Consider the following 19,313-nt stretch of genomic DNA (forward strand, 5'->3'; position numbering starts at 1 on the left):
TGGGTTTCGGGTTTTGCTACTCCGGTAATGCCTCCCTGGACTAGGCTTGTCTGGTGCCGCCCTGCTTAACCAGGGGTAGCTCCAATTCCTTGAATGAAGATCACTTGACTAGCATCAAAACAAACCCTTTCTTCTTGTCAGGGACAAATCTTCTCCACAGACCTGTTCGTGGTCCCCAGGAATCATGGCCCCCGCGGCCCGCTACGACCAGGCTTGCTTCCCATACAAATGGACTGGACCATTGCTGGGAAAGTTTAAACAAGTACTATTGCATCCTAAATGTCCGTAGCCGTTGATGGCTTCGTTGTTTGGGCCGTTGTTGAGCTTAGTTGACAATTGTAGTGACGAGTAATGGGCGGACTGGCCATAGCCAGCCTCCACAATAACAATATTCCACGTAGAAAAAAGAAGTAACTGGTGTGGTTGTTTTAGCCAAACTCTGGTGTGTGTGTGTGTGTGTGTGTGTGTGTGTGTGTGTGTGTGTGTGTGTGTGTGTGTGTGTGTGTGTGTGTGTTTTAGGCTTGGCCTTTTTTTTTTTTGTTGGTTTGTTGAGGTAGGCCTGGCGCAGGGCCCGCCTACGGGAGTAGGAAAAACTGCCTGGGAAGGTCAGAGGTAAGACACCTCATGTTTCACAACAATGTCCTCCTCTTTCTCAACCTCCCTCCCACTTCCTTAATTCTCCAACACTCCCTCCGCTCTCCTTCCCCAAATAACTTCCATTTTCTCTATCCAGCCCCCTACCTCTCCCATATCCAACTCCTTTTCCCTCCACAACTCAACCATCCCCTTTCCATCCTTTCTCCTTAACGTTTTGTCTCCCCTTCCGAACTATCCTCTTCCCCACACCCCCTCCCATTACCGTGCCAGCCCCTTTCCCTCCCTTCCCTAACCTCACATTCTCATTTCTCTCAGCTTCCTCTCCCCGTTCCTCTCTCTTCTCTCCCCGTTCCTCTCTCTTCTCTCCCCTTCCTCTCTTGTCTCCCTTCTCACCCCCCCTTCCTCTCTTTTCCTTTGCCTCTTCCTCTCTTCATCACCTTTTTCCCCACACCCTTCCCTTTCCCTCCCTCTCCTTTATCCCTTCGCCCTCTCCCGCTGGGTGGTTATTGGGAATTTTTATTTGCACAGTTTACTTGTTTGCCCAACATTTGCACACTCAAAATTCATTGTTCACTCACAATTCTTTGTTTAACTAACCAGAGTCAAGGTTCATTACCCAGGGGCCTTGTTTATTTACCCACATATAATGATTTTTTTTATATTTCGAGCATATATGAATTTTTTGTCGAATTTTATTAATTTACTTTAGAGTGCTGGTCATGATGTCGGTGTTTATTTTCATTATTATTATTTTAATATCTGCTGGATGATTTGCGAGTCACAGTTAATGCTGTTTGTTTCCGTTTTTGTAAATATTATGATCACGTAAGTCCCATCTTTTTTTTACATTTTTTAATTTTTACATTTTAAAATTTTCAGGGTTTATTCATTATTATTATTGAATATTTAAGTTCCATCTTGGCTAGTTGTTTACTAGTTTATTGCTCCAGGAGTTACTATGTCCATGCCATAATTCCAGACTAGGTCTCCTGGTTGATGGCCTGGTATGTCAGGCTGTTGGTGTTGGCAACATGTAGTTGAACGTATACACCATAGCTTGGGTCTGGTGAATATGTTCGGGTTCCCTATTGAAAGCATTTTAGGGATTAGATATTTTCATCATGTTATTGATATTGACCTTGTTATTAAGCTAACCTGTTTCATTTCTGCAGAGAATCAATGACTTGAACGAGGACTTCTGTGGCATGGACGTCAACACTCCTCTGGGAGGAGAGCAGCCTGTAGAAGGTCTAGCTATACTCACCTTCCCTACCAGACTGACGGCAGTGGCTGCCACTTCTACTGAGGTCTACACTGTTGTCTTCCTCGGCACTGCCCAAGGGCACCTCAAGAAGGTATGCAATGTCATATAAGTTCATGATGGGAGGATCTAATGCTTGGACAAATTTATGAGTGGGGAGAGTCAAGTGCTTGGACCAGTTCATGCCAGAAAGGTTTACTGCTTGGACCAGTTTGTGACAAGAGGGTCTAATGCTTTGAATGTTTTAAATATACCATGCCCTTTTTTTCAGTTTAAAATACAACACTGGTCTGTTTTATTACCACAGATGACACACCAAGTTCATCTTTGGTCACTATTGCAGGTGCAGGATTTTGGTCTTGACTTTATATATGCATATTAGAAATCATACATACATTATTCATAAATAATCTGCATACTATAAATCACTTGTATGTTTTTTTTTCATAAGTAATCTACATATAAATCACTCATATGTCTTATAAGTAATGTCTATATTGTAAATCAGTCATGTATGTACATAAATCACAAGTCAGTTTATGCAATACCTATACATGGTTTTCACTGATAAATTGCTGTAGTGGATCAAAGGTATTAGAGGTATATTTATTTAAGCCAATTTGCTAAAATCACCAGAAGAAGACTGCACTTGGATAGGCGTGGGGGAGCAGCACGTACCTTGTTCCTCATTTTCACAGTAATTTTTAGGTTTGTATATCTTCTAAAATGGAATTACTCCATCATTCTCTATCAAAGTACATGGGCACCCACCATAAATTAAAAATTGTGAAAACCCTATGAAATTGTACCTAAATAATTACCTGACATCCCAAACCAGGTAAATTCCATCAACCCTGATTGACTAATTTTTATTCCTATCAACCTAACTATGATTAAATGTCCATGGACAGAGGAAAAAGTGGGAGGATCAGCACTAGACAATTTATCAGGTGTAGAAGAGTCAAGGTTAAGAAATTGGGGTGGGGAGCCTTCACCACCAATTCCCCACCAAAACAACATTCAGGCCCCTCATGGCAGAGTGTTTCTTTTTTAATAAATGTCCTGAACAGTACATAAGTGTCTTTCTACATCCTACTAGTATCAGCATACCATTTACTTTCAATAAATCTCAAGGATGGCATCTGGGGGTTGAAGCCTTCATCCTGACCTCACCCCTAACAAAAGGATAACAAACATTGCCTACCTAGATGAATCTTCCTCCAACCCCTTCAAGGGTTCTGACCAATTACTAGACAAATTCATCAGTAGCCAGGCACAGGAAAAAGCCTCATTAACCAAAAACTATTAAACATTAAGAGAAGCCTTTAGTAAACTGCAGGCCTCCTAAGTCTCCCAAGCCAAACTGATTGACCATTTAGTGTATAACTAGTTAATGGTCCAGGTCAGACTGAAACATCACCATAAGTTTTTCTATGCGAGTTATTTGTGTATTTAGTGAAAGAGTTACACCTGGTCACGGACCGGGCCGCGGGGGCGTTTCTCAGTAGTAGTAACCAGTTACCAGTAACCAGTGTACCAGTAGATGACTCACTACCAACCGTCTCTGCCTGAGTCACTGTCTGTATTCATATTGTGCTGACCACAGCAGTATTCAAAGACCCCCTCACATATGGGTACTGTGGGCGGCCAGTCAGTGTTACGAGAGTGAGCAAGGAGACAAGGTTACGGCTGTTTGGGCGCTCCCCACATTATCCGTAATTATACGTACTACCAGCCTACGTGAGTATTACTTTACCCTATCCACGTGTTCGAACTCCCACATGATACGTTGACCCCCCGGAACTCTCTCCAGGTAAACTCCAGGTAAACCGTCCGACTTACAACCTGCTCGACTTAGGACCACTCGAATTAGGACCACTCGACTTAGGACCACTCGACTTAGGACCACTCGACTTACGACTGTGTTTTTCATGCCAAATTTCTGGGAAGTAAACAACTATTTGTGTTGTACACAGTGTTTATCCTAAATCTTACAGTATAAAATACAGTACTAACAACATAAAAAGTAAAGTAAAACATGAAATACCAAAATAAAACAAAATAAAGCCATTCCAAAAATGTTTTGTTGAAAATCAGTAGTAAAGTTTGACTTACGACCGGTTTCTCGGAACCGAACTCGGTCGTAAGTCGGATGGTAGGTGTATATGGCATAGAAAAATGGCACTGCCAAAACAGAATTTAAGTGCTGGAGGGATTAGTCTCAAACCTGTACACTGAAATTACTACTCATGAATGCAAGAGGCTTGGCAAACAGTTCATGCTACCTCCAGTAAAAAGCAGGAGAGTAAGTATTAAGGGACCATGATTGAATACCCTCCCTTCATGCAGGAGAGAGATTAATAATAAACCCCTAGATATCTTCAAGAGGGAACTCAACAGATTCCTCAAAAACGGTTCCTGATCAACCGGGTTGTTGTCTATTTTGGACTACGGGAGGCTGGTATTAACAGCTTGATCGATCAGGCCTGCAACGAGGAGGCCAGATCTGTGACCAGGCCATAAGGGACGATGACCTCTAGAAGCAACTAAAGATAGACTCCAGATAAACAAGTAGCATCCAAATCCACAGTGAAAAAAGTAATGAACATGGAAAAGCTGACCTATGCAGTTATATATCTGACCTACTCAGCAAACAAACAGCAGGGACTGAGCAACACCAAGTGGCTGATGCTGTTGTTATAAACATCATAGGTTGAACAACAACCGTTTCACGAGAATACTCTCGCTACCACCATCACTACCACCACCATCACTACCACCACCATCACTACCACTATCACCACTACCACTATCACCACTACCACCATCACCACTACCACCATCACCACTACCACCATCACCACTACCACCATCACCACTACCACCATCACCACTACCACCATCACCACTACCACCATCACCACTACCACCATCACCACTACCACCATCACCACTACCACCATCACTACCACCACCATTACTACCACCACCATCACCACCACCACCACCACCATATATCATCATCATCATCATCATCATCATCATCATCATCATCATCATCGACTACCACTGCCTCCATGTTAAACCAGTTTTATCTCCTGGCTGGCAATGGATTTAAAGGTAGTAGGGCCATTTATAGCCTTGTTGATGGGAATAGGTTCTGTACTGTTATTTTGTAAGAATTTTTTTTCAGTTTAGGGTTAAACTCATGGCCCATTTGGATAATCTCCACTGAACACGTATCTGCGTGTAAATTCTTATTGTACTGAAATTTACAATGGTATTGTGCTAGTTAATGAGTTTACAGATATACCATATTTTCTTTGGTGTTTGTTGAGTTAGTAGTATTTTATTATTTACATTTTCCAGGTTGTGATAGAGAACCAGAACAATGCTCTAGAATACGATGATATTGTTGTGGATCAAGACTCTCCTGTCAGACAGGACATGTACTTTGACAAGGCTGGCGACCATCTCTACGTAATGACCAGCAATAAGGTAGAAATATATCGTACAGTACCAGTCTGTGCCTCCAGATTACTGAAACATATTCAGATAATGCATGTAAAAAAATAATTTCTCTATAGGGGCTTGTGGCAAATATTAAAAGTATGTGAATGTCAGATGATCTGGGTTGTAATGGCTGAGTAAGCCTGTGAAATGCTAGCAGCAACAGACTGGTTGACCAGGAAATAAACAAGGACGCAGTCTTAGGTTGGGCTGTGATCAGACGAATCCTTGAAACTGATCACAGGTATCTCTGTCTACAGACCTGTTCACATGTTTGTCCCACTGGGAAGCAGTCAGGATATTGCATTTAATTTTTAACAGGGTGGATCAGTAAACCAGCAGATGGCCTCAATCAAATGACAAAAGACTTCACTTGTCCGGCAGGTTACTTGTTGCACTGGCCATGTCGGGTTCTCTGGAGGTTGAATTATACCATGCCTTATATTATTATTATTTTTTATTATCACACTGGCCGATTCCCACCAAGGCAGGGTGGCCCGAAAAAGAAAAACTTTCACCATCATTCACTCCATCACTGTCTTGCCAGAAGGGTGCTTTACACTACAGTTTTTAAACTGCAACATTAACACCCCTCCTTCAGAGTGCAGGCACTGTACTTCCCATCTCCAGGACTCAAGTCCGGCCTGCCGGTTTCCCTGAACCCCTTCATAAATGTTACTTTGCTCACACTCCAACAGCACGTCAAGTATTAAAAACCATTCGTCTCCATTCACTCCTATCAAGCACGCTCACGCACGCCTGCTGGAAGTCCAAGCCCCTCGCACACAAAACCTCCTTTACCTTTGCCTTATATATCTGCATCTAGTACAGAAGGTTGAGGTGAGCAGGCCCACGATGGTATATGTACACAGCCAGACCTCCCAGTTTGAACTGCTAGGTGCACAGAAGGGGGTGCTAGCTTATGACACCACTATTAGTATGGGTTGAAATTTCCTGGGCTGTGGAGGCAGTTAAAGGAGGAATAACATACTGGAACACCAAGCCCCCCTTCCCCCACCAGGTCATCTTGTGACCAAGACCTACATTAGGAGAAATTTTCTAGTTTTTCCTCGCTAAGTGACACCAGCTCCTATGTACTGTAGTGGAAGAAAATATTATGGAGCTCCACTGTACTGTTTATGATTTCCAGAGCTTCTTGAAGGGTCCTAAGTGATGCAGGTCACTGGGTGTTAAGTCGGGGGTCTTGAAGTGGGTGGTCCAGTTCAGTCTGGTGGCCCAACAAGGAAACATCCTTTGTGTGAGACCACTTTACCTATTGATACCTACCAGAGTAACTAATTCTTGAATGTGAGACATCTTGTTGGTTTATTGAAACATGCTCTTGTGTGTGTTTACACACACACACACACACACACACACACACACAGGTAATCAGACTGAGGAAGGGTGATGGGGAATTCACAAGAAACGACCAAGAGGTATGTCAGGAGCTCAACACAAGATTTAAAGAGGTATTTACAGTGGAACCCAGTAGGACTCCAGGAAATCAGAACAGGGGGGCACACCCGCAAGTGCTGGATGAGGTACATATAACCAAGGAGGAGGTGAAGAAGCTGCTATGCGAACTTGACACCTCAAAGGCGGTGGGACCAGACAACATCTCTCCATGGGTCCTTAAAGAGGGAGCAGAGATATTGTGTGAGCCATTAACAAAGATCTTCAACACATCACTTGAAACTGGGCAACTCCCTGAGGTATGGAAAATGGCAAATGTAGTCCCAATTTTTAAAAAGGGAGACAGACATGAGGCACTAAACTACAGACCTGTATCACTAACGTGTATAGTATGCAAGGTCATGGAGAAGATCATCAGGAGGAGAGTGGTGGGGCACCTGGAAAGAAACAAGTGTATAATTGACAACCAGCACGGTTTCAGGGAAGGAAAATCCTGTGTCACAAACCTACTAGAGTTTTATGACAAGGTGACAGAAGTAAGACAAGAGAGAGAGGGGTGGATCGACTGCATACTTTTGGACTGCAAGAAGGCCTTCGACACAGTTCCTCACAAGAGGTTACTGCAAAAGCTAGAGGATCAGGCACACACAACAGGAAAGGCACTGCAATGGATCAGAGAATACCTGTCAGGGAGGCAACAACGAGTCATGGTACGCGACGAGGTGTCAGAGTGGGCGCCTGTGACAAGCAGGGTTCCACAGGGGTCAGTCCTAGGACCTGTGCTGTTCTTGGTATATGTGAACGACATAACTGAAGGGATAGACTCAGAAGTGTCCTTGTTTGCAGATGATGCGAAGTTAATGAGAAGAATCAAATCGGATGAGGATCAGGCAGGACTACAAAGAGACCTGGACAGGCTACAAGCCTGGTCCAGCAACTGGCTCCTTGAATTTAACCCTGCCAAATGCAAAGTCATGAAGATTGGGGAAGGGCAAAGAAGACCGCAGACACAATATAGTTTAGATGGCCAAAGACTGCAAACCTCACTCAAGGAAAAAGATCTGGGGGTGAGTATAACACCGAGCATATCTCCTGAGGCGCACATCAATCAGATAACTGCTGCAGCATACGGGCGCCTGGCAAACCTACGGATAGCGTTCTGATACCTCAGTAAGGATTCGTTTAAGACTCTGTATACCATTTACGTCAGGCCCATACTGGAGTATGCAGCACCAGTTTGGAATCCACACCTAGTCAAGCACGTCAAGAAATTAGAGAAAGTGCAAAGGTTTGCAACAAGACTAGTCCCAGAGCTACGGGGATTGTCCTACGAAGAAAGGTTGAGGGAAATCGGCCTGACGACACTGGAGGACAGGAGGGTCAGGGGAGACATGATAACGACATATAAAATACTGCGCGGAATTGACAAGGTGGACAAAGACGGGATGTTCCAGAGAAGGGACACAGACACAAGAGGTCACAATTGGAAGTTGAAGACTCAGATGAATCAAAGGGATGTTAGGAAGTATTTCTTCAGTCATAGAGTAGTCAGGCCGTGGAATAGCCTAGAAAGTGACGTAGTGGAGGCGGGAACCATACATAGTTTTAAGGCGAGGTATGATAGAGCTCATGGAGCAGGGAGAGAGAGGACCTAGTAGCAATCAGCGAAGAGGCGGGGCCAGGAGCTGTGACTCGACCCCTGCAACCACAAATAGGTGAGTACAAATAGGTGAGTACACACACACACACACACACACACACACACACACACACACACACACACACACACACACACACACACACACACACACACACACACACACGCACGCACGCACGCGCTCAGACATACATCTTAGTGTACACATATACAGCTTAATTTTTCTACACTCTTGCCTTTGAAACTCCTTAGTAACTTTCCACTTGGTATTGTTTACACCTTTTAATTATAAAATATTGTTCTGACACCGTATGTTATACTGATTGAAATATGTTTTACAGATTTCTAAAGTGAAGGCTCAGGAGTGTAGCATATATGAAGGCTGTAACCAGTGTTTAGGTGCAAGGGATCCCTATTGTGGATGGTGCTCCTTAGAAAACAAATGTTCGCTGCGGCGGGACTGTCGTGATGCCACCCAGGACCCCCAGCATTGGGTCAGCTACAAGACTGGCCGTTGCACCACCATCACCAATGTCATGCCAGACAAGCTTCAGAGAACTACTGCTCGCACTGTGAGTTGACATTTTTTTTATTTTTGCGAAGAGAATTGTCATATTCTATTACGTATTAAGCAATACAGTACTCTGTAAGTTTCATGTTTTGAAGTTTGTCCCTGCAAATATGATGGATATAATAATCAGTAAAAAATTGGGCCCAGTATACGTCACATGGCCTCTTCCAGTTGAAGAGGCCATGTATGGTACAATGATTCAGGGTCCAAATCTATATGTATTAGTAGTGGTTTTACTGTTGCATGCCTCTTAATTTACTAATTAGTACTTAGTAAGATGTATAATATTGACTTATGAAATGATATTTAATTGTACTGTACATATGAAAATGCAATTCATTTTACGATACTTCCCCAGTTATCGCTGACGATTGACAACTTGCCATCAGTTGAAGGTTCTCTGCAGTGTGTGTTCAGTGCCATGAGTAAAGACTTGACCACAGACGCCAGACGCACTGCACAAGGAGTGTCTTGTACCACCCCAAGAAATGACATGCTGCCAGATATACCCCAGAATGACCGTATGTGTGATGACAAAACCCAGTATTATTTTGTAAATCTTTCCTGTAAAACTTCTACTTCAGACTAGTAGTGTAAATTTAAACTTATATTTTATTTTAGGGTTTATTAACCTAAGATATCATAGGAATGTAGTAGTATTTACATTTCAAAACTGAGCTGAACTCAACAAGGTTAAAACTGATGCATATTATCTACAACAGTAAATCAGTACAAAAGAGTTAGTAGAAACTTCATATACCATTAAGCTAGAAAATGAATACCTGTGTCACCAAGGAACTTTTAACCTTAAACGGTCCAAACGTATATATAAGTTTTTTCAACATCTGAAAGTATGTAAAAAAATGTAGATCTTCTTTTTTGTTTTACATTTGAAAATGTGTAAAAAAAACTTTAATCTACATTTTTTTAGTTATATTTGAAAATATGTAAAAAAAAAGTAGATCTACTTTTGTAGCACTACGAATTTGAACGTCGATCTGTTTGGACCGTTTAAGGGTTAAACAATAAAAAATATATTTACTCAGTTTTAAAATGTCATGGGGTAAACATTAACTTTTCTCCTGTCAGACACCTGCATTTTTTTTTTAATTCGGTTGCCAAATTATAAATTATCTTCAGTACACACCAAGGGTGCCTTTTATTATATTCATGAAGAAGAGCTGAGCCCATAAGGGGTCAATACAACACCTGGGAATTATGAGGTAATCAAGTTTAATCCAAGGAAGGTCTGGGTAGATCCCATTCTTTGGATCAAGCCTTGATTATAGGCATAAAGTCAGGGAAGAAAATTCATGATTTATCAGCATGCAGCAAAGGTACAAAATTTTATTCTTATAAGTTACATAAACAAATGTGAAGTAACTGAAATAAGTCTCAAATAAATGAAGGGTGTTGTATTTCATTGACATTGGTAAACAGTATTTTTTTTTTTTTAAGTCGGCCGTCTCCCACTGAGGCAGGGTGACCCAGAAAGAAAGAAAATCCCCAAAAAGAAAATACTTTCATCATCATTCAACACTTTCACCTCACTCACACATAATCACTGTTTTTGCAGAGGTGCTCAGAATATAACAGTTTAGAAATAGTTTATACATATAAAGAATACACAACATATTCCTCCAAACTGCCAATATCCTGAACCCCTCCTTTAAAGCGCAGTCACTGTAGTTCCTACTTCCAGGACTCGAGTCCGGCTATATAAAAATAACCGGTTTCCCTGAATTCCTTCACTAAATATTACCCTGCTCACACTCCAACAGCTCGTCAGGTCCTAAACACCATTCATTTCCATTCACTCCTATCTTAACATGCTCACACACGCTTGCTGGAAGTCCAAGCCCCTTGCCCACAAAACCTCCTTTACCCCCCTCCCTCCAACCTTTTCGAAGATGACCCCTACCCTGAATTCCACTAGAGATTTATACGCTCTCCATGTCATTTTACTTTGATCCATTCTCTCTAAATGACCAAACCACCTCAGCCTCTCTTCAGCCCTCTGACTAATACTTTTATTAACTCCACACCTTCTCCTAATTTTTACACTCAGATTTTTCTGCATAATATTTACACCACACATTGCCCTTAGACAGGACATCTCCACTGCCTCCAGCCGCCTCCTCGCTGCAGAATTTACAACCCAAGCTTCACACCCATATAAGAGTGTTGGTACTACTATACTTTCATACATTCCCTTCTTTGCCTCCAGAGATAACATTTTTTGTCTCCACAATACCTCAACGCACCACTCGCCTTTTTTTCTTCATCAATTCTATGACTAACCTCTTCTTTCTTCTTTCAACACACCGGCCGTATCCCACCGAGGCAGGGTGGCCCAAAAGGAAAAAAACAAAAGTTTCTCCTTTTACATTTAGTAATATATACAGGAGAAGGGGTTACTAGCCCCTTGCTCCTGGCATTTTAGTCGCCTCTTACAACACACATGGCTTACGGAGGAAGAATTCTGTTCCACTTCCCCATGGAGGTAAGAGGAAATAAACAAGAAGAAGAACTAGTAAGAAAATAGAAGAAAACCCAGAGGGGTGTGTATATATATGCTTGTACATGTATGTGTAGTGTGACCTAAGTGTAAGTAGAAGTAGCAAGATGTACCTGAAATCTTGCATGTTTGAGACAGAAAAAAGACACCAGCAATCCTACCATCATGTAAAACAATTACAGGCTTTCATTTTACACTCACTTGGCAGGACGGTAGTACCTCCCTGGGTGGCTGCTGTCTACCAACCTGCTACCTAGGATGATTAACCTCATCCTTCATAAATCCATCCGCTGACACGTCAACTCCCAAATATCTGAAAACATTCACTTCTTCCATACTCCTTCCCAATTTGATATCCAGTTTTTCTTTATCTAAATCATTTGATTCCCTCATCACCTTACTCTTTTCTATGTTCACTTTCAACTTTCTACCTTTACACACACTCCCAAACTCATCCACTAACCTTTGCAATTTTTCTTTAGAATCTCCCATAAGCACAGTATCATCAGCAAAAAGTAACTGTGTCAATTCCCATTTTGTATTTGATTCCCCATAAGTTAATCCTACCCCTCTCCTGAAAACCCTAGCATTTGCTTCTTTTACAACCCCATCTATAAATATATTAAACCACCATGGTGACATTACACATCCCTGTCTAAGACCTAAGAGCCTCCTTATCCTCATAAAAACTCTTTACAGCACTTAATAACTTACCACCTATTCCATATACTTGCAACATCTGCCACATTGCTTCTCTATCCACTCTATCGTATGCCTTTTCTAAATCCATAAATGCAATTAAAAACTTCCCTACCTTTATCTAAATACTGTTCACATATATGCATCAATGGAAACACTTGATCTACACATCCCCTACCTACTCTAAAACCTCCAACCATCATATCTCCACGAACCCTTTCAACAATTCCTCTATAATATTTACAATCTCTTTTGTCCCCCTTCCCTTTGTATAAAAGGACTATACATGCTCTCTGCCAATCCCTAGGTACCTTCCCCTCTTTCATACACTTACTAAACAAAAAATACCAACCACTCCAACACTATATCATCCCTTTTTAACATTTCTGTCATGATCCCATCAGTTTCAGCTTTTTTACCCCCTTTCATTCTACATAATGCCTCACGCACCTCCCCTGCACTCACATCCTGCTCTTTTTTGCTCCTAAAAGATGGTATACCTCCCTGGCCAGTGCATGAAATTACCACCTCCCTTTCTTTGTTGACATTTGAAAGTTCCTCAAAATATTCTCGCCATGTACCCAATACCTGCATCCCCCCATCTAGTAACTCCCCTACTCTGTTTTTAACTGACAAATCCATTCATTCCCTAGGCTTTCTTAACTTGTTTAACTTCAAATTTTTTTCTTGTTTTCATTAAAATTTCTTGACAGTGCCTCTCCCACTCTATCATCTGCTCTCCTTTTGTACTCTCTCACCACTCTCTTCACCATTCTTTCACTCTCCATATACTATACTCTTAACACTTCTGCTTTGTAAAAACCTCTCATAAGCTACCTTTTTCTCTTTTATCACACCCTTTACTTCATCATTCCACCAATCACTCCTCTTTCCTCCTGCACCCACCCTCCTATAACCACAAACTTCTGCCCCCACACTTTAATACTGCATTTTTAAAACTATTCCAACCCTCTTAACCCCCCTCCCCCCCACTACTCATACTTGCACCAGCCCACCTTTCTGCCAATATTTGCTTATATTTCACCAGAACTTCCTCCTCCCTTAGTTTATACACTTTCACCTCTCTCTTACTTGTTGCCATTTTCCTCTTGTCCCATCTACCTCTTACTCTAACTGTATCTACAACTAAATAATGATCTGATATATCAGTTGCCCCTCTATAAACATGTACATCCTGGAGCCTGCACATCAACCTTTTATCCAGCAATACATAATCTAACAAACTACTTTCATTACGTGCTATATCATACCTTGTATATATATTTATCCTCTTTTTCATAAAATATGTATTACTTATTACCAAACCTCATTCTACACATAGCTCAGTTAAAATCTCCCCATTTTCATTTACCCCTGGCACCCCAAATTTACCTACTATTCCCTCCACAACATTTTTACCCACTTTAGCATTGAAATCCCCAACCACAAGGACTCTCACACTTGGTTCAAAACTCCCCACACATTCACTCAACATTTCCCAAAATCTATTTCTCTCCTCTACACTTCTCTCTTCTCCAGGTGTATATCCGCTTACTATAACCCACTTTTCACATCCAACCTTTATTTTACTCCACATAATCTTTGAATTAATACATTTATAGTCCCTCTTTTCCTGCCATAGCTTATCCTTCAACATTATTGCTACTCCTTCTTTAGCTCTAGCTCTGTTTGAAAACCCTGACCTAATCCCATTTATTCCTCTTCACTGAAACTCTCCCACTCCCTTCAGCTTTGTTTCACTTAAAGCCAGGACATCCAGCTTCTTCTCATTCATAACATCCATAATCATCTCTTTTTTATCATTCGCATAACATCCATGCACATTCAGACATCCCACTTTGACAGTTTTCTTCTTCTTAGTCTTTTTAGTAATTATTACAGGAAAAGGGGTTACTAGCCCATTGTTCCCGGCATTTTAGTTGACTTTTACAACACACATGGCTTATGGAGGAAAGATTCTTATTCCACTTCCCCATGGATATAAAAGGAAAAATAATAAGAACAAGAGCTATTAAGATAAAAACAAAACATACTAATGTTGGAGATTTCACACACAGTTTTGTGAACACTCAACGTCCCGACATGATAGCTGTTGTTGAAACATTTTTGGATGACAGGACTCCAGAAAATTTTGCAAGAATTGCTGGCTACACCTCATGGATGAGAAGAGACAGGCAAGGGCAAGGAGGAGGTGTTGCTGTGTGCTTCTCCAAAAGTGTTCATGCCCAGCACATTGATGTTGCCACCCCTACACATCTTGAAATGATGTTCTTCAAGCTCTGCATAAACACTAGTACCTCTGTACTAGCATGTGCAATGTACAGACCTCAGTGGCAACATGCAAATCCCATCAACTTCCTAATGGAACATATTGACTCCCTTCTGCTACAACACAACTGTCAACATATCATAATTGTTGGTGACCTCAACCAGCACCTTATACAGAGGGACTTTGATGACCTTCTTGCAGTGTTTGACATGAGAAACTTTGTTGATTTCCCTACTCACATCTCTGGCTCCTCCCTTGACCCAGTAGTGAGTGATCTGGCAGAAGGCATAGTCACTTGTCAACCCCTCGGCTATGTTGGATCGTTTGACCACAAGGCTGTTTTTACGACACGTAAGATCCCAACAGAACGAGGTGAGGAGTCCACACGCACAACCTGGCTATGGAAAAGAGGTAATTGGCCAGCCCTTCGCTCTGAGCTTGCCACCACCAATTGGAATGCTCTTCTCCAAGGGGATGTTGACAACCAAGTGAAAGCCTTCACCGGACACGTCCTTAATCTACAACAAGAACACATTGCTCACCGGCAATATGTGACAAAGCCTACGGATCAGCCTTGGTTTGGCTTTCATTGTAGAGAGGCTGCTACTGCTAAGTACAAAGCATGGCGAAAGTATAATGACATCCTACCACCTATAACAGGAACTTGCACAGGCAAGCCTGTAGACATATGGGTGACGTTCAAAAGTGGGCCATTGCTAAATGGGAGGTGGACACTAAAAGAAAGCTAGCATCAGGTTGGGTAGGCTCCAAAACCTGGTGGTCCCTGGTCAAGGACAGACAAGGTTATCTGCCTGATGAACTCATTCCACCTCTAAATCGACAGGATGGGACCACCTCTACTAGTAGTCAAGAGAAGGCGCACCTCTTTGCTGAACACTTGCTACCAAAATGCAAGTTCCTGATCCAGCAAGGAACCCTCCTTGGCTTGCTGCAAGAACTGTGTCAAAACTGTCAGTGGTGACAATAAGGCAGGAGGAGGTGCATTTCCTTCTTAAATTGCTTGACCAAGAAAAGGCTGTGGGCCCAGACAAGTTGAGCCCAAGATTGCCGAGAAGATGTGCAGACCAGCAAGCAGCACCTCTAACTCGCATCTTTCAGCACTGCCTAGTACAGTGTAAATGGCCCTCTCTATGGAAAGAGGCGAATGTAGTCCCTGTTCACAAAAAGAAGAGCAGAGCAGAAATCAGCAACTACAGACCAGTGTCACTCCTGTCAATCACTGGTAAGATCCTTGAGACAATAATCTCAAAACAAATGACAGAGTTTTTTGACTATCACTCACTACTTTGTGATCGTCAATATGGCTTCAGGAAAGGTTACTCTGCTGCTGATCTGTTGTTAAACCTCTCCACTAAGTGGCACCAGTCACTGGATGAATCCAAAGTCAGCTGTGTGGTAGCACTGGACATTGCTGGCACTTTCGACCGGGTGTGGCACCAGGGCCTCTTAGCAAAACTTCAAGCACTGGGAATTGCAGGCTCTATGCTATGTCTCCTCAGTGATTACCTTCATGGTAGATCTCTAAGTGTAGTTCTCAATGGAACGGAATCACCAAGACATCCTATTGGGGCAAGTGTTCCACAAGGAAGCATGCTGGGACCGTTGTTATGGAATGTCTACTTCAACGACCTTCTTCATCTCATCCCAGAATCACATGCATATGCAGACGACTGCACACTGACATTCACTTATCCAAGAGAAGAAATGCCAGCTGCTCTAAGCTACATCAATCACCAGCTGAGAGCTATATCAGCTTGGGGAAATAGATAGCAAGTAACATTTGCACCTGAGAAAACGCAAATGATGATCGTCTCTAGGCACCATGATGGTAATGCTGGTGTAGTAGTAAGGATGAATGGGAGGGTGTTGGCACCTGGAGAAGAAGTTGATATCCTTGGGGTGAAATTTGACTCCAAACTAACCATGAAGAACCATGTTGTAAATCTTGCAAACAAGGCAGCCAGGAAGCTTACAGCACTTCGCCGTATCTCGCATCTACTTGACAGTAGGGGTTGCAAGATTCTGTACGAGGCACAAGTACGCTCGCACCTTGAGTATGCTCCACTTTCTGGTTTGCCTGCCCTCCCTTTCATCTGCGACTGCTTGACAGAGTAGAGAACAGAGCAAGACGTCTCATCTCTCGCCTGGACCCATCCTGGATAGATCTGTCATTTCAGCAGAACCTTCAACATAGGAGGGATGTGGGTGGCCTTACTGTTATGTACAAGGCCAATATTGTCAAAGTACCACACTTGAATCCACTTCGAGGACAGCGTGAAACAAGCTTTTATGCCACAAGACGGGCAGAAAGCAGCAACTTCACTCTGGCTGTACCCTTCTCCAGAACTTCACTCCATCTGAGATCCTATATACCCAGGATGACTCGAGTATGGAACACATTCGTACAGCATAATGATGTCACCAAGATAGTCAGTTGATCAAATGAAAATGCTGGCCCACAGATGGCTCCAACTTCATCCTGTTCCCTACTTGTATGTCTCATAACAATAAAAGTGCTTTCAAATGAGCTGATGTAGGTAACAGCTCTTAGCTTGCCAATAAAGTTAGGAATCCTTAACCTGTAAATAGCTTGTCAATAAAGGTAGGGATCCTTAACCTTGTCAAACCCTGTGTAAAAAAAAAAAAACTCAGATGAGTATGTATAAATAAATGTGTACATGTATGTGTAGTGTGACCTAAGTGTAAGTAGAAGTATTGTGATTATATTATTCATTGTCATCCCCTTTTTTTTATTGTCTTTGTATATTAATTTGTAATTTACAAGATTCAAATAAATTTTTGGCAAGGCTTTCATTGCTACCACATCTCTAGTTTTTGAGGTCAGTGAAAATATTATTGTGCAAATATATTAAAATGCACACAGTAACTGTACTGAGCAATGCTTATCATTCCAGATCACTTTACTGCCAAGCTGTCTGTCCGCAAGTCTGAAGGACCAGAGTTTGTATCTACTAACTTCACTTTCTTTGACTGCAATACATATAGCTCTTGTACAGAGTGTGTGTCTTCCCCATTTCCCTGTGATTGGTGTGTAGATGGACATAGATGTACCCATGACTCTGCTGAAAATTGTAGAAATGATGTCTTGGTCAATGGCGTTAATGTAAGTTTTTTATAAGATAAATTTGCATGTATTCTTGCTAAAAACAGTATATTTCACAGGAATATTTTTAGCTTTCATTGGTACTTCAATTATACTGTAATATGCTAATATTGATGGGTAAGCAGATAATCAGTAGGGTGTTTATAAAAAAAAAAAGCTATTAAGCTCTGATACATCTTTGTGAAACTAGGCATATTTTCAGCGTGTTGGACCAAGCATCAGAAGTGGGCCGTCCTTTTGTCCTCGAATCACATTTGTTGAAAGTCAAGAAATTTTGGTATCTTCCGGTACTGATAAATCCATCAAAGTGAAGGTGGATAATATTGCTGTAAGTATAAGGCATATGTATATTTTTGGTTTGTTTTTTCATGTTTTACATTGTATATTTTTATATGCCTGCAGAGAAGGTATGGCAGTGTGCTTCATCTGTTGCACAGTATTTTTTTTTTTTAATGAACAGGCCGTATCCCACCGAGGTAGGATGACCTAAAGAGAAAAACAAAAGTTTTTCTTCTTAAATTTAGTAATTTATACAGGAGAAGGGGTTACTAGCCCCTTGCTCCTTGCATTTTAGATGCCTCTTATGACACGCATGGCTTACAGAGGAAGAATTCTTTTCCGCCAGCAATCCTACCATCGTGTAAAACAATTGCAGGTTTCCATTTCACACTTGCTTGGCAAGATGGTAGTACCTCCCTGGGTGGTTGCTGTCTACCAACCTACTACCTAGGACACAGTATGTTTGTCTGATATTTTTTGCCTTGCACTCTCCAATTTTACTTTTCTCTGGACACTTTTTTGGAAGCAATAACAAACAAAAAAAATAGATGAAGCATATCATTTGTGGGATTTGAACTGTCAGTATGGCACTCATTACAAATGCATTTTTAAGTTGAACAGTTTAGTTCTGGTTGGAGTGTGAGCAACATAACACTTTTGAAAGGATTCAGGGAAATCGATTGGCTGGACTTGAGTTCAGGAGGTTGGGGGGGGGAAGGCAGTGCCTGCACTCTGAAGGAGGGGCGGACTTGTTGCAGTCAGAGGGTAAACTGATTGTTATGTCAACACACTTCTGGCAAGACAGTGATTAAATAAATGGCTAATGTTTCCTTGGGGGGAGGGGGGGGGAAGAAGGCACCATGCCTTGGTTGGTGTGGAGATGGCCATTGAGGTAAGAAAGCAGTTTTTATTTTTAAGAGTACTGTATGCTAGAAACTTAACCAAAAATTTTACCTGCTGATTTACTATCACATAATGAAATAGCACTAGTTGTCATTTGCTTGATTTAAGTAACAAGAATGTTTGCAAAATTAAGCATTGTTTAACCAAGTATTTTGAGTAAGTAAAAGGAAGACTGTAGAAAAATATGGTAAGAGGAAAAATTTAAAAATGATAAAGTAGAGGTCAGTTAAAACGGACAAAAAATCATCATGTATGTTTAATGATGTCCAATTAAAATAGTCATGAAATAAACCAAATCCACTACATCAAATGGCTATCTGGTCTGGTCGAGCATTTGGTAAAATGGACTGACGCGCCATAATGGCAAGTTTGTACTGTCCAAGGTTCGTCCTGGATGCGTCCACTTTCACTGTTTCTGGGCAGCAGGGCCAGCCAGTACCTGCCTGCATCAATGTATTTTATAATCT

General features: G+C 41.7%; 1 protein-coding gene across 7 annotated transcripts in view; it reads left to right on the forward strand.

Annotated features, from left to right (window-relative positions):
- PlexA (plexin A) overlaps positions 1-19,313 on the forward strand; it is a 680,989-nt gene that overhangs the window by 570,837 nt on the left and 90,839 nt on the right. For all 7 annotated transcript variants that reach the window (XM_070084031.1, XM_070084033.1, XM_070084036.1 and 4 more), the window contains exons 3-8: positions 1,770-1,952; positions 5,228-5,356; positions 8,783-9,013; positions 9,371-9,533; positions 17,456-17,664; positions 17,867-17,992. In XM_070084031.1, coding sequence (XP_069940132.1) covers positions 1,770-1,952; positions 5,228-5,356; positions 8,783-9,013; positions 9,371-9,533; positions 17,456-17,664; positions 17,867-17,992 — 1,041 coding nt within the window. The remainder of the gene's footprint in view (positions 1-1,769; positions 1,953-5,227; positions 5,357-8,782; positions 9,014-9,370; positions 9,534-17,455; positions 17,665-17,866; positions 17,993-19,313) is intronic.

This window comes from Cherax quadricarinatus, chromosome 11, assembly GCF_038502225.1.
Source record: "Cherax quadricarinatus isolate ZL_2023a chromosome 11, ASM3850222v1, whole genome shotgun sequence".
NCBI lineage: Eukaryota > Metazoa > Arthropoda > Malacostraca > Decapoda > Parastacidae > Cherax > Cherax quadricarinatus.